Raw genomic sequence first — 25,368 nt, 5'->3', positions numbered from 1 at the left:
ACTGGTAAAATATTACAGCAAAGTACATTGAAACATTTAAAATTGGTACTGTTTTTAAAATTATTGGAACTGTTCGTTGTACATTGAAATTTTTAAATGAAATATTTTTATCCTTTTTAAAATACTACGAACTGATAAGAGCTTCCCAAAGCAACATTTCACTCCACTGGAGGTACGGGAAGTAAAAAGTAGGCGAGGAGGGTCGTTGTGTGAATTACTTCGATGTCTTCCTTTAATCCTACCTGATGTGGATCCCAAAAGTTTGAGCAGTATTCAAGAATGGTTCGCACTAATCTCCTATATGCGGTCTCTCACAGATGAATCACACTTTCCCAAAATTCTCCCAATGAATCAAAGTCGATCATTTGCCTTCTCTACGACAGTTCTGAAATGCTCGTTCCATTTCATATCGCTTTGCAACGTCGCACCCAGATATTTACATGACACGACTGTATCAAACAGGACACTACTAATACCTTATTCGAACATTACGAGTTTATTTTTACGGGTTAATTTTTCCTACCCATCTACGGTAACTTACATTTTTCTAAATTCAGAGCTAGCCGAAATTATGTCCAAGACATTTTGTGTCCTCAAAGGCTAAGCGATAACCCCTCCCCTTGCACCACAGACTCATCAGCAAACAACCGCAGACTGCTGACTACCCATTCTGGAGATCTTTATTGTGTGTAGAAAACAATAGCGATCCTATCACACTTCCATGGGGCCCTACTGACGATACCATTGTAAGACGTGTATATTTCTATTGTTTATTGTCAAATCACAATTTATGAAAGATGTTTATATTTTATTAATAGGATTAAGTAGGAACAACTAATATTTGTGATGTTGGAAATAATTGTGGTAGCAGGGAATGTCTGCACCAAAGTATTGTGGACAAGAGAGACCGCAAATTGATATAATTTTAAAAAGGGCGGGAGAGACTGCGTATGGATACATTTTAAGAAGAGAGTGGGAAAGACCGCGCATTGATACATTTTGTAATGGTAGCAGGGATTGTCTGCACCAGAAAGCATTGTTGGCAGGAGAAACGGCACTTTAGAGTTCGTAGGAAGTCAGTAGTAAGCGAGAAGTGAAGCGAGTCGGTAGCAGGTCTGAAGCAAGGGGTTGCGAGGAGTGGTGTGCCTGCCAGCCACTAGCTATGATTTACAAGAGATTATAAACGTATGTACAGAGACATCAGCTAACTATTATAATAAGAGGAACTAATATTATTGAATTAATTTTTTGAGAAACTCAAGGCTACTGCATATTGCTAGTTGTAAGATTATTGTAAAAAGTAAGTCCCATTTGAACGTTTGTAAAATCATTTCATTCAGAATATAAACTTTTGCCAGCAATATTGCATTTCTAATTATAATCCATCCCAAAAAACATCAACGTAAAACTTTGCAAAATTTTATTGTTGTCAAGAAAACGTTTAACTATGAATTACGTAATTTCAGTCAAATTAATTAAAGAATAACGTCAGCTTTGCTATTAAAGAATGACGTCAGCTTTGGTAACAAATACAGCCACTTATTATGAAAGCCCACCAGCAGCTTATATAGTAAAACAGAGTAAGTATATTCATGTCGCAGTTCGATGTAGCAGTCAGATGGCGATCCAGTAACAGTAAAAAAGGTAAGGAACAGCTTTGGGTTATTGCAGACAACGACTGAGGGCCACGACGACAACACATTCTATGTTTCGTCGAAATAATCAGAAAATCACTTTTAATAAGTAGCAATTAAATTTGTATGCGAAGATTGAGAAAGAGAATAAATTTCAAAGGGAAGATTTCATTTGTTATTATTAAGCAAGAGATAGAAATCCTAAGGAATGGTTTCACAGTTTATCGTAAAAGGGAAGGATATCAATAACACAAGAGGTATAGAGGAGACGAGAAGGTTTCACCCTTGTTTCTGTTGAACACTCGCTGTCGACAACAAATTACTGGCTTCTATTACTTAAGAAGTCTTCGGGCCACTCACATATCTAAGAACTTTCGTTAATAGTCTGTAGTGGGGCAGCGTGGCAAATTCTTTTCGGGAATCTTGAACGATGGAATCTGCCTTCTATTGTTCTTCCAGAGTTCACAGTGTACAGCATGAGAAAAGGCCAAGCTGAGTTTCACACGAGCCACGATTTCTAAAGCGGTGCTAATTTGTGGACAGAAGCTTTCCGATATCAAGGAAATGTATTATATTCGAATTCAGAATATATTCTACAGTTCTACAGAAAATCAATGTTAAGGGCGATGATCTGTAATTTTGCGGACCTGCTCTTTTACCTTTCTTGTATACAGTAGTCACCTCCGCTTTTTGCCGGTCGGTTGGGATTATACGCTGGGCGAGAGATTCGCGATAAATGCAAACTAGGTAAGGAGCCAATGCAGGAGAGTACTCTTCGTAAAACCGAACTGGCATTGCATCCGGACTTGGCGACTTATTTTTTACCAAGTCTTTCATTTGTTTCTCTACACCACTGATGCCTATTAACGTGTCGCCCATATGTGAGTCTGCACAATGGTCAATGACTGTATGTTTCTACGATTCTCCTTCTTTAAAGATGCCTTAAACGCGAAATTTAAAACATCGGCTTTCCTTTTGCTGTCTTTTACTGCCACACCAGATTGGTGAACGACTGGATGGGAGCCTTAGACCAGCTTAGCGATTTTACGTAGGACCAAAATTTTCTCACATTCTCGGAAAATCATTTGCTAAGATACGACGGTGGTAGCTGTTGTATGCCTCTCACATAGATCTTTTTACAAAAGCAGGAATCTCTACTAACCTTTGCCTGTCGTCATTCACGCTTTCTCTTTTGAAGCGAGGTTGCAACAGCCTTTGCTTCCTTAGCATATTCCGAATTTCGTTTTTAAACCACGGTGCTGCCTTTGCTTCCTTAATCCACTTACTAGGCACATACTTCTCCAGAGGACAATTTACAGTCCATTTGAACTTTGCCCATATTCCTTTACGTTCATTGTACTGGAACTAAGTGATGTCAGTTCGTTGTTTAAGTGAGATGTTAACAACTGCTCGTCTCCTCTTTCCAGTAGAAATATCCTCCAAGACTTCTTGACTGGTTTAATAACTTTAGTGACCACAGCCGTTATAATGACATCAACCTCACTAAACCACATTTCTACACTGATTCCTTCTACAAGCTCAGGTCTGTTTGTAGCTACAAGTTATAAAATATTTCCATTGCGTGTGGGTTGCCAAACTAGCTGCTCGAGACAGTTTTCTGAAAATGTATTCAAAAAGACTTCGCAAGACTTCTGTACTCCGTGCAATGAATCCACAGACGTCACAGTCTATACTCGGTAGCTTGAAATCGCCTCCGACTAGTGCTGAATGATCTTGGTATTTACACGATGCTGGCCGTGGACTTTCTTTGAATGAGTCAAAAATTGTCACGGTGAACATCTAACAATTGACTTGATTTCACCTAGATCTGTTATATACGATCAGATAACTTCACTGTCACACTCAATTTCGACCTCAATAGAGGCAATATTTTTGCCAACTGCAATAAACACTCCCTCTCTTATGGCGTATAATTTGTCTTTCCGATATACGTTTCACTACTTGCTTAATATCTCAGAGCTTTCTACTTTGGGTCTCAGCCAGCTCTCGGTCCCAAGAATAATATGAGCGCGAGAACTTTCCTGGAGGATAGTGAATTGGGAAACTTTGTTACGAACATTATATTCTTTGATACTCTCAATAGGAGGAGATATGGTGTCTGTTGCTATAAAATATGTGTGGGTAAAACTCCTCCGTCAAGATTGCAAATACTCTTTACTTATTACCGGCTTCGGTTCATTACCTACCCGTCTTCAGATCAGTCTAGAATGTTGTTCAGTGTGGGACACTCCTTAGACATCGTCGTATTTTTTAGAACTAAAAGGCCCTAGGTAAATAAAATCCTGAAGTGAATATCTTAGTTGGACATCTATATTAACAACCTCGATCACTAATGAAATGTTGTTACAGTGTGGCCGAATGGGCACTGTAACGAACGTTGTCAGTTTACATAACCAACTAAGATTTTCACTTTAGGATTTTATTTATGTACGGCGCGTCATCTCTAAAGACTTTGCGATTTTTAGGTAAGATTTTTATGCACACATGTTTTGTTACGAGTACTTCGACAATTTACTGAAAACAATTTTGACAAAGTGACTTTACTCTGAGCGCGGTCTGATTTAGATATCTGCTGATCGTCTAGCGAGTGCTTATCAGAGTACCTCGAACTACTGCTTAGCCTAAATGTGCCGATGTTACGTTTGTTGCAATCTTAAGGACCGGCAATGTTGAATCAATATAAGAATAGCGTAAATAGCAATTAGGCGTGTTTGGAATTATTACGGCATTAGATTAAGAACTGTGTATCATTTGCCTACTTGTTGTGATAGAACCTAGCGATACCGGATGCAGTCTTTGATTGGTGTCGTAATGTCAGTGGGACTTTTGGCCTTATAGTGCAAAACAGACATAACAGAACACTGAGAATATTTATTCTACTCCTTTATTATTTTCTGTATTGTAGACTATGGAAAACTATTCTATATCGTTACTTGACGTCTAGGTTATTTTAAAAGTTGACACATTACTTGTGAATTGGAGCAGCCATCTTATGTGATGTCTTGAGAGTAACTATAATTCTAGTTATACCGCGTATTCCACCGGTATTGAATATTGATGAATGGTTTATATTCGCCTTGAATCAAAGCACCTGTATTGAATTTGGATGAATGGTTTATATTTGCCTTGAATCAAAGCAGACGGCTAGTACAGACAGGTTCGGTATTTCCGTTCCTTCGATTACCCAATGACACGAATAACTAATAGAAACAATACTACGTATTCCGAGGTTTTAGGTCATGTGGTCGTTATTATCCAAGCCGAGGTGACCTGTTAGAGTCGGACTCACGTCGTATCACCAGAGGTCTGCCTTGAAATAACAAGGCAGACCTCTGCTGATACGACGTGAGTCCGACTCTAACAGGTCAAAGGCAGCAAGCCTATTGCCGTGATATTAAATATTTCTATTCCAAACACTCAGTAAACCCAGAATGAGAAACTTTTTATTATTCATGACCCTCCATTACCGTAATTTCATGCTGAAATGCGTATAACGTATTCAACTCATTAAGCCATTGTTGATTACAAACGGAAAGAGCAAAATATAAAGTGGTCTCAGATTGTCTGATCTGATAACACTGGCATCGACAGATAATTAAAATTCAATCTTACTCTCATTCGTCAAACCCGTGAAAATGTCGCTTACTTCTGTATTATTGTGCAACTGAGGTAAATACGAATCTCTAATGGCTGTGTTTTGAACGAATATTAAATCAATAACAGAAACAATTATAGATATAAAACAGATGGAAATGAAAGTCTTAAACCACGAAGCACCAGTCCGTTATTAAGCGAACTTTGTGGCGATGTCCATCGCGTAACTCGTATTAAATGACTTAACTTACTTTCCATTTGGAACTGATGTGCATCATAAACATCAGCGGGACGTGAATCCTTCACGGTAGCAAATACACCCCTGTAATCAGAGTCTAATGAAAGCAAATAGGCTCAGAATGTCGTCTTGAGGAGTTTTTTTGACCTGCCTGGAACAAATTCATTACGAATGCCAGTTGAAGACTGCTATGAAAGTACGCGTTTTCTCTTCGCAACACAGACTTGCTCTACAGGTGAAAAATCAGGGAAGCAGGCAGGGTACTCACGGATCTGTACATCCCTCAGGACGTATTGTGGGGTCTTACATTATCCTACAAGGACTCCATAAATAACTTTCGAAGAAGGGATAGAACGCGGGCGTGCTGAAAAGTAATGCCTCCAAATTTTTTATCTGAAAACTCTTTAAAGCTTTTTAAATAATAGAAATGTATATTATACTACATCTTTAACCTTCATATCAACATATTTATTTTGCAACGTAGTCTCTCTAGACATACACCACCTTGACAGTCTCCTATCCCTGACTTATCAATTTTCTGACTGGTCTGATGCGGCACGCTACGAATTCCTCTCCTCAGCCAACATTTTCGTCTCAGAGTAGCCCTTGCAATCTACGTCCTCAGTTATTTGCCGGATTTTTTTTCCAATCTCTTTCATACTCTACAGTTTTTATCCTCTACAACTCCCTCTAGTGCCATGGAAGTTATTCTGTGATGTCTTAACTGATGTCCTGTCATTTTGTCCCTTCTTCTTGTCAGTGTTTTCCATATTCTCTTTTCCTCGCAAATCCTGTGATGAACCTCCTCATTGCCTACTTTATCAGTCCAACAAATTTTTCGCCATTCTTCGGTAGCATCAAATCTCAAATGCGTCGATTCCCTTCTGTTCCATTTTTCCACAGTAGTTTCACTACCATCCAATGCCATAATCCAAACGTACATTCTCACAAGTTTCTTCTTCAGATTAAGGCATCTATTGGATACTAGTAGACTACATTCGGCCAGGAATGCCCTTTTTGAAGGTGCTAATCTGTTTTTCATATCCTACTTGCTCCGACCGTCATGGGTTATTTTGCTGCCTTAGTAACAGGATTCCTTAACCTCATCTACTTCGTGATCACCAGTTCTGAAGTTAAGTTTCTCGGTATTCTCATTTGTACTACTTTTCATCACTTTCGTCTTTCTTTGGTTTACTCCTAGTTCATATTATGTACTGTTTAGACCGTTCATTCTATTCAACAGATAGCGTAATTATTCTTCACTTTCACTGAGGATAACATAGTCATCAGCGAATCTTATCATTGATGTCGTTTCATACCGAATTTTAATCCCACTCGTGAATCTTTCTTTTAAATTCCGTCGTTGATTACTAGATGTATAGATTGCACAGAATGTGGTACCCCTATTCTACACCCTCTTTAATTCGAGTTCTGTGTTATTGGTCTTCCAGTCTTACTGCCCCCTCTTGCTTCTTGTAAATATTACATATTAGTCGAGTTTTCCTCTATCTTTCCCTATTCTTCCCAGAATTCGGAACATCTTGCACCATTTCACAATGTCGAACGCTTTCTCCGGGTCGACAGATACTATGAACGTGTCTCTATCTTTCTTCGGCCTTGTTTCCATTATCAACTGCAACGTGGGCCCTGCCTCTCTGGTGCCTTTGACGTTTCTAAAGCAAAAATCATCGTCGCCTGACGGATCCTCAATTTTTTTTCATTCTTCTGTGTAGTATTCTTGTCAGGAACTTGGATGCATGGTCTCTTAGGTTCTTGCCAGCTCTTACAATTTTCGGAATTCTGTGGACGATGTTCTTCCTAAAGCCTGATGGTACACCTCCAGACTCATTCATTCTACACACCAATGTGAAGTGTCATTTTGTTGCCTGTTCTCCCAACGATTTTAGAAATTCCAATGCAGTGTTATCCGCCTTCCTGCTTTCTTTGATCTTAAGTCGTCGGAAGCTCTTTTAAATTCTGACTCTAATACTGCATCCCCTACCTCTTCTCTATCGGCTTCTGTTTCTTCTTCTATCAAATCAACCAGTCCCCCCCTCAAAGACGCCACCAATGTACTCTTTTAAACTATCAGTTCTCTCCTCTGATTTTAATAGTAGAATTACCATTGCACTCTTTATGTCACCGCCCCTACTTTTAATTTCACCGAAGATTGTTTCGACTTTTCTACTTGCTGAGTCGGTCCCTCCGACAAACGTTTCATTTTCGTTTTCTTCACATTTTTCCTGCAGTCGTTTCACGTTAATTTCCCTGCACTACCTATTTATTTATTTCCTAAGTGGCTTGTACCTCTGTATTCCTGAATTTACCTGAACATTTTGGCACTTCCTTCTTTCCTTGATCAGCTAAGGTACTTCTGTTACGAAAGATTTTCTCGTGATTGCTGTATTCAGAGAAGTCTATTTATCTTCAGCTGAACTGTCTACTGACTGAGCTATTCATTATAGCAGTAGCTATAGGTTAGTCTACTTCAAACGTACCTCTTCTTTCTTTAGCGTTTCCATATCCCACTTCTTTGCACATTGATTCTTCCTGACTAGTCTCTTAAACTACAGCCTACCCTTCATCGTTACTAAATTATGATCTGAATCTATAACTGCTCCTGGATACACCTTACAGTCCAATATCTGATTACAGAATCTCTGCCTGATCATGATGTAATCTAACTAAAATCTTCCAATATATCCCAGTCTTTTCGAAATATAGAGCCTCCTCTTTTGATTCTTGAATAGTGTTTTCTCTAATACCAGCCAGCTGAAAATTATTGGAAACTCAACTAGTCTTTCTCGTCTCTTATTCCTAAAGCGAATCCCATATTCTCCGCAATCCTTTCTTCTCCTCCGTCGTCTACAACTGCATCCCAGTCCCCCATGACTATTAGATTATCATCTCCTTTTACGTCGTGAATTACCCTTAAGTGTCCTCATATACTTTCTCTATCTCTTTATCTTCTGCTTGCGACGTCGGCATATATACCTGAGAAATTGCTGTCCAAGTTGGTTTGCTGTTGTTTCTGATGATAAAAAAGCGTATAACTGAACCACCAGAAGAGACTCTCTGCCCTATCTTCCTATTCATAACGAATCCTAGTCCCGTTATATCATTTTCTGTTGCTGTTGATATTACGCTGTACTCATCTGACCAGAAATCCTTGCCTTCCTTCCATTGCACTTCACTGACGCCTACTGTATCTTAGTATTTCCATTTTCATATGTTCGATCTTTCCTACCATGTACAAACTTCTGAAATTTCACGCCCCGACTCGGGTAACGTTATCCTTTCGTTGGTTATTTGTTTCTCATGGTCATCTCCCCTTCGGTAGTCCCGTCCTGAAGATATGAATGGGGGACCATTCCGGAATCTTTTGCCAATTGAGGGATCTCCATAACACTTGCTATATTATAGACCATATGTCTTGTGGATACTCATTATGTGTCTTTAATGCAGTGTTTCCATTGCCTTCTGCATCCTCATGCCGCTGCTGTTTCTTTTGCCTTTTAGAGACAGTTTCCCAACCACCCCAGGGGCACGAGAATGCCCTGAAGCTCTGTCCGCTCCTCTTAACTTCTTGAAAAGGCAGTTGGAGGGATGAGGGTGACTCTCATGTAAAACGTCATTGCTGACGATTTAATTTCAGCACTCGAACTCAAGACCGATGACCTTTTGATTACTAGTCAATGACGCTACACCTAGACCACAGGTTCATCTGTTCCTGCTCTTTACAGTTCTCACTGACAATAACGAAAATATAAATATGTATTTTCAGTTTAATAAAGGAACAATGTGAGAATAAATGCAAAAGATTTTGTATCACTTGATAATTATTGAACTCCAAAAGGTACAATTCATTTACATGAAGTACAATAATTAATATAATAAGAGCTATGTTATGGTAAGAAAAAGATTTCGGTTACAAAGTGAAATCGACGGAAATTCAAAGGAAGTTAGGAAAATGAATAACATATTTAATCACCTCGGTTATAAATAAAATACGCAAGAACTGCCCGACACCAATCAAAACTGCAAGTCACATTTAGTTGTTCATAACGACTCAGAACAGACAAAAAGCGCTGTCCAATGTTCTGGAGTAATCACAAGCGTCGGAACGAAGAAGAAGAACGCAAGACCACTAACAAGGACCGTGCAGCGCTAGGAGCGATCTCTGCAAGAAGTGAATATAAGCACCGCTCTTGCAGCCTCGATCGGACATTAGTGGAGCATCAGCAGGGCCTAGGAAAGAGTGCTATGAGAATCATTATCAGTGACATGAATCAACTTGCAGAAACATTGTGTATAGCAAGGAATCGGATTTATGTTGCATGTCGTCCATCGCTTGCGATACATTTGTACATTAAGGTCAAGTATTATCAATCTGCTTTATAGAAATAAAACTATTAATGTTCTTTGCTTGAATCGTTGTATAACAATCTGATAATGCAGCATCCTTTAGGCATCCTATACGAGACGAGTGGGCACCACACAACAGCCAAGCACGCATTTACAGGAAATACGTATCACCTTGTGTTCCAGCACTAATCCAGAGAGAATTGCTTTTCACAATTCTCATTAAAACCTCGCACATACAAGCCCAGGCTGCTGCGCTGCATCAGTTTCCTTCCTTCTCAATAACAGGTGTCCCAGGAACAACAGTCTACACTTCTGCCCATTAAAATTGCTACACCAAGAAGAAATGCAGATGATAAATGGGTATTCATTGAACAAATATATTATACTAGAACTGACATGTGATTACATTTTCACGGAGTTTGGGTGCAGAGATCCTAAGAAATCAGTACCCAGAACAACCACCTCTGGCAATAATAACGAACTTGATACGCCTGGGCATTGAGTCAAACAGAGCTTGGATGGCGTGTACAGGTACAGCTGCCCATGCAGCTTCAACACGATACCACAGTTCATCAAGAGTAGTGACTGGCGTATTGTGATGAGCCAGTTGCTCGGCCATCATTGACCAGTCGTTTTCAATTGGTGAGTGATCTGGAGAATGTGATGGCCAGGGCAGCGGTCGATCTCTTTCTGTATCCAGAAAGGCCCGTACAGGACCTGCAACATGCGGTCGTGCATTATCCTGCTGAAATGTTGGGTTTCGCAGGTATCGAATGAAGGGTAGAGCCACGGGTCGTAACACATCTGAAACGTCAAGTCCACTGTTCAGAGTGCCGTCAATGCGAACAAGAGGTGACAGAGACGTGTAACCAATGGCACCCCATACCATCACGCTAAGTGATACGCCAGTATGGCGATGAGGAATACACGCTTCCAATGTGCGTTCACCGCGATGTCGCCAAACACGGATGCGACCATCATGATTCTGTAAACAGAACCTGGATTCATCCGAAAAAATGACGTTTTGCCATTCGTGCACCCAGGTTCGTCGTTGAGTACACCATCGCAGGCGCTCCTGTCTGTGATTCAGCATCAAGGGTAACCGCAGCCATGGTCTCCGAGCTGATAGTTCATGCTGCTGCAAACGTCATCGAACTGTTCTTGCAGATGGTTGTTGTCTGGCTAACGCCCCCATCTGTTGACTCAGGGTCAAGACGTGGCTGCACGATCCGTTACAGCCATGCGGATAAGATGCCTGTCATCTCGACTGCCAGTGATACGAGGCCGTTGGGATCCAGCACAGCGTTTCATATTACCCTCCTGAACCCACCGATTCCATATTCTGCTAACTGTCATTGGATCTCGACCAACGCGAGCAGCAATGTCACGATACGATAAACCACAATCGCAGTAGGCTACATTCTGACCTTTATCAAAGTCGGAAACGTGATGGTACGCATTGCTCCTCCTTACACGAGGCATCACAACAACATTTCACCAGGCAACGCCGGTCAACTGCTGTTTGTGTGTGAGAAATCTGTTGGAAACTTTCCTCATGTAAGTAGGTTGTAGGTGTCGCCACCTGCGCCAACCTTGTGTGATTGCTCTGAAAAGCTAATGATTTGCATATCACAGCATCTTCTTCCTGTCGGTTAAATTTCGCGTCTGTAGCACGTCACCTACGTGGTGTAGCAATTTTAATGGCGAGTAGTGTATATTCAGGGAGATGACACTAACGATATTTCGAAGCTAAAATGTCTGGTAAACATGGACTCTAAACTGCATGCCTTAAGGGCTATGGGCACTTGTTCATCTTCGCTATTGTCAGACACATCTCTTGTACTGAACAATCTTATAGTACTTAAGGTATGCAGCTTAGATCCCATCTTTATTGGGCAGTTTTTTCTTGTTTTTGTTCATACTGCTTCTTCCGAAAGTATGGATAGCAGAGATTTGATTGACAATATCAAAGATGAAGAAATGCTCAAATTCTTAAGGTTTGCATGTTCACTAGTTTTTTTTTTTTTTGCTTCGAATGATTGTCGCTGTCATATTCCTATATATTAACTGTTCCTCGCGGGACACCATGCATAATTCAGGGCAGCCACCGTGGCACATGCAAGAACCGAACAGAGAAGAAGTCAGAACGGAATATCACTCTCTGTTCGTTTTCAAAACCACAGGCCATGCTTTCTACTCAGCCACCTCCATTTCTCATTGGCTAAGCCTCCGGCTGCCTCAAAACCCGTTATTAAAGACAAACCAACATAGCTGAGCCATGTCATGTGCCAAATGACAATGGTTCGACCTTTCTCGAAATCCAAAAGATGGCGATAAGTTGCTCGTAAAACTGTAACAATGTTTGACTCACCAATAGCTATTCTGCACTCATAGCATGCTTCATCTGTAGGAATGGCTTTTTTCTGTTGTGAAAATACTGGAAACAACGTCATATAATGATGAAATGTTAATAAACGTGTCCTACAGACATGAAAGTAGTGGAGTACCAGTTTGGTAGCGTTCGATTAGCGCAGGCAAGCGCAACCTTTGGTGACCCTGGGGTCTGACTCGTACTTACGTAAGCTCGCAGGTCGCCTCGTCACGTGACGTGACAGCAGAGCTCCTAGAGCAAAAAGCCAACAGAGCAGCGTTCGTGATTTAATGTTTATGGGGTGACGCACCAGTATGAATGGCACACCTTGCTCGACAGGCACGCCAACAAATTACTCCTTAAAACACGCGGTTTCGAGAGTACATCCATTTTATGTTGATCCTATCGTCACACGTTTAGGTTTATTTATGAAAAAATAAACACCCACAAACGCAACCTGTTGCAGCTAATTCATTCTATATTACTTTCAGTTTCAACAGTTACAGTGTATCGTGTGCGGAAAGACTGTTTTCGTTGTTTGACAAAATTTTTATAGGTAAGTTTTCAAAAAAATGTATAATTATTTAAAATGTACATTAGCGATGATAACTGTGCTACATGCAATTTATTGGGCAAAAGTGTAGTAGATCGTGACGAAACTTTTTTTTCTGTGGATACAGTTCGTTCTGTTTTTATGTTGTGAAGTTCAAGATGACATGACGGAAAATATGGAATACTTGGTATTCCATAAAACCCATCTTGATTCTGATTTGTTATTAAATCCAAATATTTTTCGGTTACACTTGACTAATACTTAAAGAGTTTAGCTTCAGAGCAATCTGATAACTGTATTTTTGGTACACAAAATAAGTTTTTCCCAAATTTAATTGATTATTTAAATTTTTACAACTTTATTCCGTATTTACCGACTATTACAAGAGCGATATTTATTTTGAAAAAAATCTATTTTTTAAGTGGTAATAATTTTAAATTTTAATAAGAGGAATACAAAGGCTTATTGCCAAATAGCAGAAGTTTATGGTAAAATGTTTGAGAGCTAAAACAGAGTTCAGTTTTGAGATATAATTACAAAAGTAAATGGTATTTGATAATACCCAATCTTCGACTAACAAGCGACCCACACCAGCTTCGCACGTATGGCACTACCTATCTATTGGTTGCAGCTAATTCATTTTAAACTACCTTCAGTTTCAACAATTCCCGTGTTCTAATACGTCCACATTGAACAAGAATTATTTACTAATGTTAATACGAAAGAGAACAGAAAAAGAAAATACGGCAATGAAATAGACAACCCCAACGGGCCGGACTGCAACCAATCGCGGACCGAATCTGCTGTAGCGGTGGTAAACTAAATAGACAAACCTTCCTCGTGAAGGAGTCTTTCTACGAGTATTATTGGACACTATATCGAGACCCATATAGTAATTCCAGAGAATACCCTTCACATACAAGAAGAAAAATGCGGCGGGGGACCTTAATTTATAATATGTATCTAAGAAGAAATGTATAGAAGTATTAGATACGTTAAAAAATAATAATAAAATTCGTGTGATTATCAATTGGACACCACTCCGGCGACTTTTGTGTCACTAATCTACCCCAGTTATCCAACGGTTGAGAGAGGACTGACAACTAACATGGAATACCAACCAAGTGTTGTCACTGAGAGGTGAATACTCGGTAAAAACACAAATTGAGAGAACCTTTATCCGATCAGGATTAGACTCCACTACCTTACAGTTTCCAGGCCCACGTTTTACTGCTAGACCACATTTATTTTTTTTTAATTTCTCCCCTATCTGTCTTCCTACCTACTTGTTTCTTCGTCGTTTTTCTTCCAATGTGTCTAATGTGCTAATGTCCCATGACATCTTTCAAATTCCCACGATGAGAATATGTATTCTGTTTTCTTTATTACCAAGAATGGCCAGTCCCCTGACCAAACACTCCGAGAACCGTGTGCCGGCTACCAAACCTGACACAGAGTGCGGTCAGGCTCCGCTGCCATCTCGAGCTGCGGCGGCTGTCTACTGGTTTTCCCGCCAGATACCGTCAACTCATAGAGAGTAGACGAGCAGACCGTACGTACTTCCCTTCGCCGATTTGATTCATACTGACAGTGCGTGTAGGGCATGACTTTGACTTCAGCATATATAAACAAGAAGACACAACGCTCTACCGTTTACGAGAAAATCGAATTCAAAAACTTTCCGGGTACTTAAATACTTCATACGGTGGCTACTATGCAAGAATTCGGCGGGCTAGCGGATAAGCGCTTACTTTCATAAGCGCAGGGTTCACGGATCAATCGTCGCTGTCAATACGTCTTTTTTTTAATTTCCAAGTAATTCTAACAATAGGTGTGGAACACACGCCACGAAACTGTGTGATGACAGAATACTGTTTATGAATGTAAGCCAAGTCTTGCTGTAGAAAAATTGGAAGTACCATGCACAGGCGAAAATTTGGTGTTCATTACATGTGCTGTAGTAATTAAAGCTATGATCAATCCGAAGATTTATTTGAACACCACAGTACTTAATTGGACATGGTTCTATTTGAGGTTGTGTGCTGTTGACATCCTCTAGCCTTTGAATTGACTGACCCAACCGGTTATAGGGTGACTTGAAGTTTAGAAAAGATTCCGAACCACAGTGCAGTACGTAGCAATAATCATTATTTTAAATGTTTCTACGATCACTATCAGGTTGATTCATGCAGTGCTCCACAAATTAAACATTATACTTGTCACAAATGTAGATTTAATCATTTTTGTAATGACTATGCTGATTCGATTGAAGTTATTGAGTATCATTTTTATTTCCAATCTTCTTAAAAAAAATTATCTCTGTCTTTCAGGCCAAACATTATGAAAAGAATAAATGAATCATTAAAGAAAGCAAGTACTGGCAGCGAGATACCATTCAGATAATTAGCGGTTGTGAAGCTAAGGGCTCACTTGTTCGGTTGCGGAATGCTTGAATAGTAGCGATCACGCAAAGCACATCAGTACTCCTAAAATCCTTGAGTTCGATTTTCACTAAAAGTGTTGACAGTTGCGTCTTCCTGTTTGGATACACTGGCGAAGAAAAAATGGTGCCACCTGCGGAATATTGGTTGTGCTGGCAGTGGTTCCAGCGTCATCTGTGTCGACCCTCTAAAACGGAATGCTCACAGTCAGAAGGCTCAGTGTGATGCAAACGTGTGAAGCAACCAGGCAATCACGCCACGGAGACGTACTCGTACTTCTATAGCAAACTGAGGAGCTTGAGAGCGGTGAAACTGCGGCCTTCCGAATGGCAGGATGGTCCTTTGTAGAACTTCCACGCAAATTGGACGTGCTGCGCCAGTCGTGTAACGATGCTGCTAACAGTGGTCACCCGAACATTCTCGCGAGGTTCTGGGCGTTCACACAGGAAAGACGCCCTCCAGGATCGTCGTATTGTAAGGGCAGCAATGATAGATCGTATAGCGACCACAGCACAAATAAGAGGGCTTGTAAGCCCAGACATGCCAGGACGAACCGTTGCAAACCGGTTATTATCAGTATAACTCAGGGCACGCACGTCTCTTGCCCGTCTTCCACTCAGCATCGACGTGCACAGCTCAACTCGTGCGGTCAGAATATTACTTGGAAGATGGAACGGCGCCCCGAGGTCTTCTCTGATGAAGGCAGATCTGCTTGCACTAAAGTGATGGTCGTTTGCTCGTACAACGTAGGCTTCGTGAGTGCTGTTTCGTGGAGCGCATTCGCCCAAGACACACTAGCCACGACCCCGGCCTTGTGGTCTGGGGTGCGAAGAGGTGATGTGTTGTTTCAACATGATAATGGTCTTCCAACGTGCCCCACTAGACGGGCAGCAACTTCCCTGGTGAGCACGATCTCCGGACTTATCTCCACTCGAACAGGTGTGCGACGCGTCAACCAAGAACTCTTACAGAACTCTTACACGTACTAACAGCGTTTGTCCATACCTGGTACCACAGAATCGCTTGTGTTATTGATCAGTAATTGTAATCATTTCATGTACTCCATACCCACTGTTGCAACAATAAATCGTGAGTGAACTGGAAACCTCTAAAAGGGTGCTCTAATTTTGTTTCCGGCAGTGTGTGTCGAAATCCTAGCCGTGCCCTACACATCCTGTCAGTACGAATCAAAACGGTGAGGGGAAGTTCATACGCTCCCCTTGTGAGCGGTTCGTAGCACCCATCAGCGCCGCGACGTGCCACTCCAATCGCCGGTTACATATGGAAAAGATGACACTACACGTATTAAACATTTATCATTATTTGGTGGTAATGAATTATAGACTCTCTCGTGAATCAGTCATGTGTCAGTAAAAGCAGTGAGAAAATCTCTATAGTACTTCCTGAGGTCAGCCTAAACACACATCAGAAACGGCAGCAGGCGAAGAGATCTCTGAGGTTTTTACCGGCGCGGTTGTTTAACAGTGAGCTTCCAGATGTTCCTACTAGTTGTTGTTTCCATTTTCTTCACCTGCTCCGAGTTTTGCTGTCACGTGTACTCGCTGCCTGGACTCCAACCAGACAGTGCACTAATGTTGGCCTCACGACGCTATTTATAGCCGAGTTCGATTCCTGACATTCACTATGCTCTTTGATGCTGGTTTGTTTTTCAGAGGTCGCGCTGATATTCCGTGAAACACAAATTTTCTCTGAATGCCGGGCCGTAAGCGTTATTTAAATTGAAATGTCTGTCCCTGTTCATTAGATTTTCTGACATCTTTATTTCGATAGACGTCACTATGCTGTCCCAGAAACTTAGTGTTATCTCCACGATACTGGCCCCACCTTATTTCATTTCATAATTATGTTCGAAAGAGTGGTCGGAGACAACGGATTTGCTTAATTGCTTTATTATGAACAAACCGATGGCACTGCGATGGCTAGTTCATTATCATTTGTCGTCGTCAACTCATACGTGGAACACTCTGAAACAAAGGCGCTAGAATCCTCCAAGTTGATACCAACGTGTTTCTATCGATCCGTGGACGAAATGTTTGTAGTGTGGCAACATGGAACGGAAAAGCATCAGGAGTTCCTGAACCATTTGAACTCTGTCGATCGTAATATGAAATGCGCAATGGAACTAGCAAAATGGGCCAACTACCTTTCTTCGACGTGTTGGTTAAGAGAAGAACGGACCACTACCTCTACTCCTCGAGCCATCACTATCTGTCACAAGGATACTCGGTGCTAAAGACTCTGGTCCGTAGAGCCTTAACGCTTTCAGACAAGGAGAGCCGCACCGAAGAATTACACCACAGACGAATAGTTTTCCGAAAGAATAGCTACTGATATCGCCAAACTGATGCAGTCAAAATCAAGAACGTCTGAGAAAGAGATTGAGACTGAAACCGATGAAGAGATGCCAAAAATCGGTTATCTACTTAATGTTGGCCCAATTTTCAGAAAGACCCGCAGACTCGTAATGAAAACACGGCGTCGAATGTATTTCTGCGCCTTCAGTTAAGATAAAAAGTAATCTTTCTAATGTTAAATATAGGTCTCCAATATCGGCATGTGTACTGCATGCTATTCGACTGTGGCATGTCTTAGGTAAGGCAGGCTATCGGAATAGTGTAGGAGAGATGCAACGATCATCAGCGACACACCTGACTAAAACAACTAAAACAACCAGGCAAACCAAGAGATGCCGAGCACTGCCTCGAATGTAATCATGAAATGAAATATTGTGAGACCAATATCGTGATACAAACGACAATGCTTCTGGGACGGCATTTTAAAGATTAATTCGAAATAAAGATGTCAGAAAATCTATGTAACAGGTTTGGAGGTTTCAATATAAATAACTCTTGGGATCCAGCACTATTTTTTTAAAAATATCGCTGGCTCCCTCGTCCATCTGAGTTGGAAAACGCGGATAGAATTTGAATTTCACGGAATATCATTGAGGGATCTGAAAGAAAAGAGTATCAAAGTGTGTAGTGGGGGTCGGAAATCGAACTCGCTATACATAGCAGCGTGAAGAAAACAATAGTTTACTGTATGGTGGCAGTTGAGGCAGAGAGCACACAAACAGCAAAAGTCGCAGCGCCTAAAGAACATGGTTCAGTCACCCGTTGAGACGTTGTACATAAGAAATAACAACTGTGTAGAACACCCTATTACGCACAATATTATGTGGCAGGGGATTTTAACTTATGATATGCATAAACATCACAATGTCGGCGTGTTCTCATTAACTTCGAGTTTTCCGCTCTTTGCACGTAATTTCTGAATTTTACAGTAAGATTAACACAAAATTAAATATTACTATCTTTTTAGTCGAAAGAGTGGGTAGCTCTCATATCGCACTTATAGAAGTCGATGAATCATATACTAAAATTAGAAGGAAGGTCAGCATTAGCCGTAATTTTGATGATTTATTGATAGCAAAATCGATTTTCGATGACATAATGATCATCTTCAGTGCTTTAGTGTACAAATTAAACGATCACAATATTGTGATCGTTTCATAGCTTCTGCTACTGCTAATAACTAGACACCAGTGCCTACGAGCTGTAATTTGTACGCTAAAGCACTGAATACGATCACTATGTGATCGAAAATCGATTTAGCTGTAAATAAATCATCAAAATTCGGCCAATACTGACCTTCCTTCTAATTTTATTTATCATATGGTCGTTGTGCACACAGCACTCTATGGAGTCGCCAATCAATCATATACTATCCTAAGAAATCAATATCTGTCAAACTTGCAGAGAGATGAACCCTATTGGTAAAACTAGAAAGATTACATTTATTTTCTGACGAATAAGTCGTGCAGTTCTGATTATTTTTTCATTATTATCATATTGAAAAACAAATCGTCTATGAGTAATACAACCCAGTAGATGTCAAATTTCCATGCTGTGCTGCAGAAAAGTTCATGCTACAATTTGGTGTAATGTACTGGGGAGAGCGTGTATCGTATCGTCGCGTCAATAAAAATCACTTTTAGCTTGACAGGAAAAATATTGCCTGTCATAACCGTCTACCGTTTAGGAGACTCCCGTGAACGCAGGTGCCTAGATCGGACAAGGCTTGTTGGAGCGGAAATCTGAGAGAAGACTGATAGGATTTTTAGACTTCTTCGAGAAACGGTTATAAGAGTGCACTCATGAAGATTTCTGTCATTTTGAAGATGTACCGTAAAGCCTGATATGATAGTAAGGATCTGAATTGCATCTCAGTACGATAGTTTCTCTGTGTTGCTGAATGTACACTCTAACGGAACATGCTGACCAGTTAGTACTCTAGACCGCAGCAGAATACGGATCTAGACGCCAGTTCGGCTGTCAGAGCGCAACTCGCGGCCCGGCTGTCAGCTGCAGGCCGGCAGCGCTCCTCCCCTGTCATCCAGACATCGAGGCTGCAAATCTGAGTACTTACCAATAGGATAGGCTCCTAGGCTTAACCTGTGGCGTGGGACCAACTTAGGGAAACTTCGTGACAACTAACACTTAAAATAGCATTTTAGAGCAGTTTTTGCATTAAAAGTCTATAAAGCAGGCTTGTTTTTTTACTTACATAAAATTTAAGAATGAAAATTACGAATTAAACAATTAATGAGACTAAAAAGAATTAAAAGAAAATTTGGAAACTTATGGTAAGTTCCTGTGGAACCAAACTGCAGAACTCATCAATCTCTAGGCTTACACACTACTTTTTGTTTATGTTGTGGTCTTCAGTCCTCAGACTGGTTCGATGCAGCTCTCCATGCTACTCTATCCTGTGCAAGCTTCTTCATCTCCCAGTACCTACTGCAGCCTACATCCTTCTGAATCTGCTTAGTGTATTCATCTCTTGGTCCCCCTCTACAATTTATACCCTCCACGCTGCCCTCCAGCACTAAATTGGCGATCCCTTGATGCCTCAGAACATGTCCCACCAACCGATCCCTTCTTCTAGTCAAGTTGTGCCACAAACTCCTCTTCTTCCCAATTATATTCAATACCTCGTCATTAGTTATGTGATCTCCCATCTAATCTTCAGCATTCTTCTGTAGCACCACATTTCGAAAGCTTCTATTCTCTTCTTGTCTAAACTATTTATCGTCCATGTTTCACTTCCATACATGGCTACACTCCACACAAATACTTTCAGAAACGACTGCCTGACACTTAAATTAATACTCGATGTAAACAAATGTCTCTTCTTCAGAAACGCTTTCCTTGCCATTGCCAGCCTACATTTTATATCCTCTCTACTTCGACCATCATCAGTTATTTTGCTCCCCAAATAGCAAAACTCCTTTACTACTTTAAGTGTCTCATTTCCTAATCTAATTCCCTCAGCATCACCCGACTTAATTCGACTACATTCCATTATCCTTGTTTTGCTTTTGTTGATGTTCATCTTATATCCTCCTTTCAAGACACTGCCCATTCCATTCAACTGCTCTTCCAATTCCTTTGCTGTCTCTGACAGAATTACAATGTCATCAGCGAACCTCAAAGTTTTTATTTCTTCTCCGTGGATTTTAATACCTACTCCGAACTTTTCTTTTGTTTCCTTTACTGCTTGCTCAATATACAGATTGAATAGCATCGGGGAGACGCTACAACCCTGTCTCACTCCCTTCCCAATCACTGCTTCGCTTTCATGTCCCTCGACTCTTATAACTGCCATCTGGTTTCTGTACAAATTGTAAATAGCCTTTCGCTCGCTGTATTTTACCCCTGCCACCTTCAGAATTTGAAAGAGAGTATTCCAGTCAACATTGTCAAACGATTTCTCTAAGTCTACAAATGCTAGAAACGTAGGTTTGCCTTTCCTTAATCTTTCTTCTAAGATAAGTCGTTGGGTCAGTATTGCCTCACGTGTTCCAGCATTTCTACGGAATCCAAACTGATCTTCCCCGAGGTCGCCTTCTACCAGTTTTTTCACTACTTAATCTAACTTACGCTAAGGACAACACACACACCCAGGCCCGAGGAAGAACTCGAACCTCCGACGAGGGCAATTAGAAGAATAGATTAGGTATTGAATACGATTTATTAACATCGCTCTGAATAACTAATTTTTTTAAAAAGAAAGTGAAGCTGATATTGAGGTCAATACAAAAATCAGGCTTTCAATTTTCATAAAATATTGTAACATAAGCAAACTTGTTCGTTGTCTTTCTTGTGTGCGGGAAAAAATCCAATTACGATTTCGAATAAGTCCACAGAAATATAACAGTGTAGCGCATAAGAAAAATGACGGATATTCAAGGAAGGACAAGACTGGCCTTTACACGTTTCAAGGATGCTCGATACAATTTACAGGATGTGCTTAACAGTGACTTACTACGTTACGCACATCAAATTGCGCGTGACATAGTGGATGGTCACATAACTTCAGACAGTGCTACAGAATTGGAATATGTAAGCTAACGAAATTGCAAAAAAAGCGTGAACTTGACGATGCACAGAAAACTTTCTGAATCGGCCACAAAATTTGTAGATGACATAAACAAACTTACCCCATCGTTCAGTAAGGAGTTTGTTTTCAGCTCCGACCAATTGCGATTCTAAGAAGAAATGCATGTGAGAGGAACCCTGGTGACTATAGGCAACAAGAGAGTTGTATCAGCATCATCAAACATCAGTGGCTTAACATATTCGTATACAAATATACCGACTGTTAATCTGTATGGTAAATTGGTTACAAAGTTATTTATTGTGCTGCGAGAAGTTAGTGATGCTCTGCCTCCTACGATTCTTCCACGTGTGCGTGTTCTTGCAAGGGCAGTAGGGAATATTTACGTCACAGCAAGCACGAGTGGGAAAATGGGCGTGAGAGAACTGCAGCTATGGTACAAGTACTCATGTGAATAACTGCACACTTTTCTTTATTCAGGGTGAATTGCCACTTTTCGCACCATACAGGTATCTTATGCAAATCATTTTGAAATTCGTTTTGGTCATCTGATGACAGTATCATCTGCAAACAATCTAAGAGGGCTACTCGGATTGTCTCCCATGTCGTTAATACAGATCAGGAACATTAGAGGGCCTATAACACTTCCTTGGGGAACTCCGGATGTTACTTCTGTTTTACTCGATGACTTTCCGTCTGTTACTACGAACTGTGACCTTCCTGGCAGGAAATCACGAATCCAGTCGCACAATTGAGGCGATATTTCATAGGCACGTAGTTTGGTTAGAAGACCCTTGTGAGGAGCGGTGTCGAAAGCCTTCTGGAAATCTAAAAATATGGAATTAGTTTGACATCCCCTGTCGATAGCACTCATTATTTCATGAGTACAAAGAGCTAGTCGTGTTTCACAAGAACGATATTTTCTGAATCCGTGTTGACTATGTGTCAATAAATCGTTTTCGTCGAGGTAATTCATAATGTTCGAACACAGTGTATGTTCCAAATCCCTACTTCAAATCGACGTTAGTGATATGGGCCTGTAATTCAGCGGATTACTCCTATTTCTCTTTTTGGGTATTGGTGCTTGTTGAGCAATTTTCCAGTCTTTAGGTACGGATATTTCTGTGAGCGAGCGGTTGTATATATCTGCTAAATATGGAGCTATTGCATCTGCATACTCTGTAAGGAACCTGACTGGTATACAATCTGGACCGGAGGCCTTGCATGTATTAAGTGATTTAAGCAGCTTTGTTACACAGAGGATATCTACTTTTATGTGTCTCATCTTGGCAGTTGTTGTTGTTTGGAATTCAGGAATATTTACTTCGTTTTCTTTTGTAAATGATTTTCGGAAAACTGTGTTTAATAACTTTGCTTTAGTGGCACTGTCATCAATGACTTCACCGTTGTTATCGCGCAGTGAAGGTACTGATTGCGTCTTGCCCCTGGTTTGCTTTAAGTATGACCAGTATCTCTTCTGGTTTTCTGCCACATTTCGAGACAGAGTTTCATTGTGGAAATTATTAAAAGCATCTCGCATTGAAGTACGCGCTATGTTTCGAACTTCTGCAATACTTTTCCTTCTTTTAAATTTGGCATGCATTTTTCGTTGCTTCTAAACAATCAGAATTAAGTGTTGGTCTATTTTTAGATTATATTAGATTTGATTTTCGTTAGGCCCAAAAAATGAGATGATTCTCGTTGGTGTGGAACATGTCACAAACTATAGCAAGAAACATAAGACATCTGAATATGACACTTCCTACCCTGCTCATTTGTGTCCTCCGCTCACAGTCATCAGTTTTCCATATTCATACGTCAGATTCTGAATAAAATTTACTAAAGCTCAGAGTTATGTGGGCCTGGCCTCGCAGAGATATCTGCACGTCTTTAGCCGTAGTGGACAAAATCATCAACCATTAACAACGACCTCACGAACGCCAGTTATATTCAGATCCAATAACTGTCTCACAGCATTTTCCCATTTAATTCCGACTTGCGGTGCAGCATCTGCCCACAAATAATAATCCATATATTGCGGTGGACATTGAAGAACAGCCACGCTATTAACTCATCGTAGAATCCATTATTGAACCATTAAACGAGTAAAAGAACATCACTTTGTGTCATTTTTAATAATAATTGCATTTCTGATCGAAGCCCGCGGTCGCTGCTATGACGGGCAGCTGTTTCTCATTTGCTGCTATTTGGGGGCCGCCCTGGCTACATGGCAAGGAGAAGGAAACATCACCACGCAACGACGTCCCAGATTACTTGCCGTACATCTACAACAATGGTCTGGATACATATACTGTATTAGTACGACATGATCATACAACCCAATAAACACGCCCTTTAAAAATGTTAACCTAAATTCCACTGAGGTGAGAAGTCATGAATAGCGATACACATGCATACAGATGGCGGTAGCATCGCGTACACAAGGTATAGAAGGACAGTGCATTGGCAAAGGTGCCATTTGTGCTCTGGTGATTCGTATAAAAAGGTTTCCGGCATGATTATGGCTGCACGACGGGAATTAACAGACTTTGGACGAGGAAGAATTGGAAATTTCATTTCGGAAATCGTTAGGGAGTTCAGTATTCTAAGATCCACAGTGTCAAGAGTGTGCCGACAGCAGCAAATTCCAGGCACTACCTCTCGCCACGGACAACGCAGTGGCCGATGGCATACACTTAACGAGCGAGAGAAGCGGCCTTAGAGTAGAGTTGTAAGTGCTAACAGACAAGCAATACTGCGTGAAATAACCGTAGAAATCGATGTGGAACGTACGATGAACATATCCGACAGGACAATGCTGCGAAATTTGGCGTTAACGTGCTATGGCAGCAAACGACCGACGCGACTGCCTTTTCTAACACCACATCGCCTGTAGCGCCTCTCCTGGTTCAAATGGCTCTGAGCACTATGCGACTTAACTTCTGAGGTCATCAGTCGCCTAGAGCTTAGAACTAATTAAACCTAACTAACCTAAGGACATCACACACATCCACGCCCGAGGCAGGAGTTGAACCTGCGACCGTAGCGGTCGCTCGGTTCCAGACTGTAGCGCCTAGAACCACAGGGCCACTCCGGCCGGCGACTCTCCTGGGCTCGTGGCCATATTGGTTGGGTCTAGACGACTGGAAAACCGTCGCCTGGTCAGCACAGGCCCGATTTCAGTTGGTAAGAGTTGATGGTAGGGTTAAATTGTGGCGCAGACACCACGAAGGTACAGATCCAAGCTGTCAACAGAGCACTGTGCAAGCTGTTGGTGGCTCCATAATGGTGTGGGCTGAGTTTAAATTGAATGCACTGGGTCCTCTGGACCAACTGATCCGATGGTTGACTGGAAATGGTTATGTTCGGCTATTTGCAGCCGTTCATGCAACTTCGTGATCCCAAACAACGTGATCAAGTCGCCGGGCCCACAACAGATTGCAGTTGGTTTGTAGAACATTTTGGACAATTCGAGCGAATGTTTTGGCCACTAAGATCGCACGACATGAATCCCACTGAACTGTTTCTTTTCTTTTTTTGTGTCATCAGTCTTGTGACGGGTTTGTTGTGACCAGCCTCGAATTTCACTCCTGTGCCAACCTCCTCATCTCAGAGTAGCACTTGCAACCTACGCCCTCAGTTACTTGCTGGATGTATTCCAATCTCTGTTTTCCTCTACATTTTTTAGCATCTACAGCTTCCTCTAGTACTATGAAAATTATTCCGTGATG

At 41.0% G+C, this 25,368-nt stretch overlaps 1 protein-coding gene across 1 annotated transcript in view; it reads left to right on the top strand.

Moving 5' to 3' along the window:
- LOC124803289 (uncharacterized abhydrolase domain-containing protein DDB_G0269086-like) overlaps nucleotides 1-23,983 on the top strand; it is an 87,026-nt gene extending 63,043 nt beyond the window's left edge. Inside the window, exon 3 of the mRNA XM_047264472.1 lies at nucleotides 23,798-23,983. Coding sequence (XP_047120428.1) covers nucleotides 23,798-23,983 — 186 coding nt within the window. The remainder of the gene's footprint in view (nucleotides 1-23,797) is intronic.
- The last annotated feature ends 1,385 nt before the right edge of the window (nucleotides 23,984-25,368 follow it).

This window comes from Schistocerca piceifrons, chromosome 6, assembly GCF_021461385.2.
Source record: "Schistocerca piceifrons isolate TAMUIC-IGC-003096 chromosome 6, iqSchPice1.1, whole genome shotgun sequence".
In the NCBI taxonomy this organism is placed as follows: Eukaryota; Metazoa; Arthropoda; class Insecta; order Orthoptera; family Acrididae; genus Schistocerca; species Schistocerca piceifrons.
This window is presented reverse-complemented; position numbering and strand designations above follow the sequence as displayed.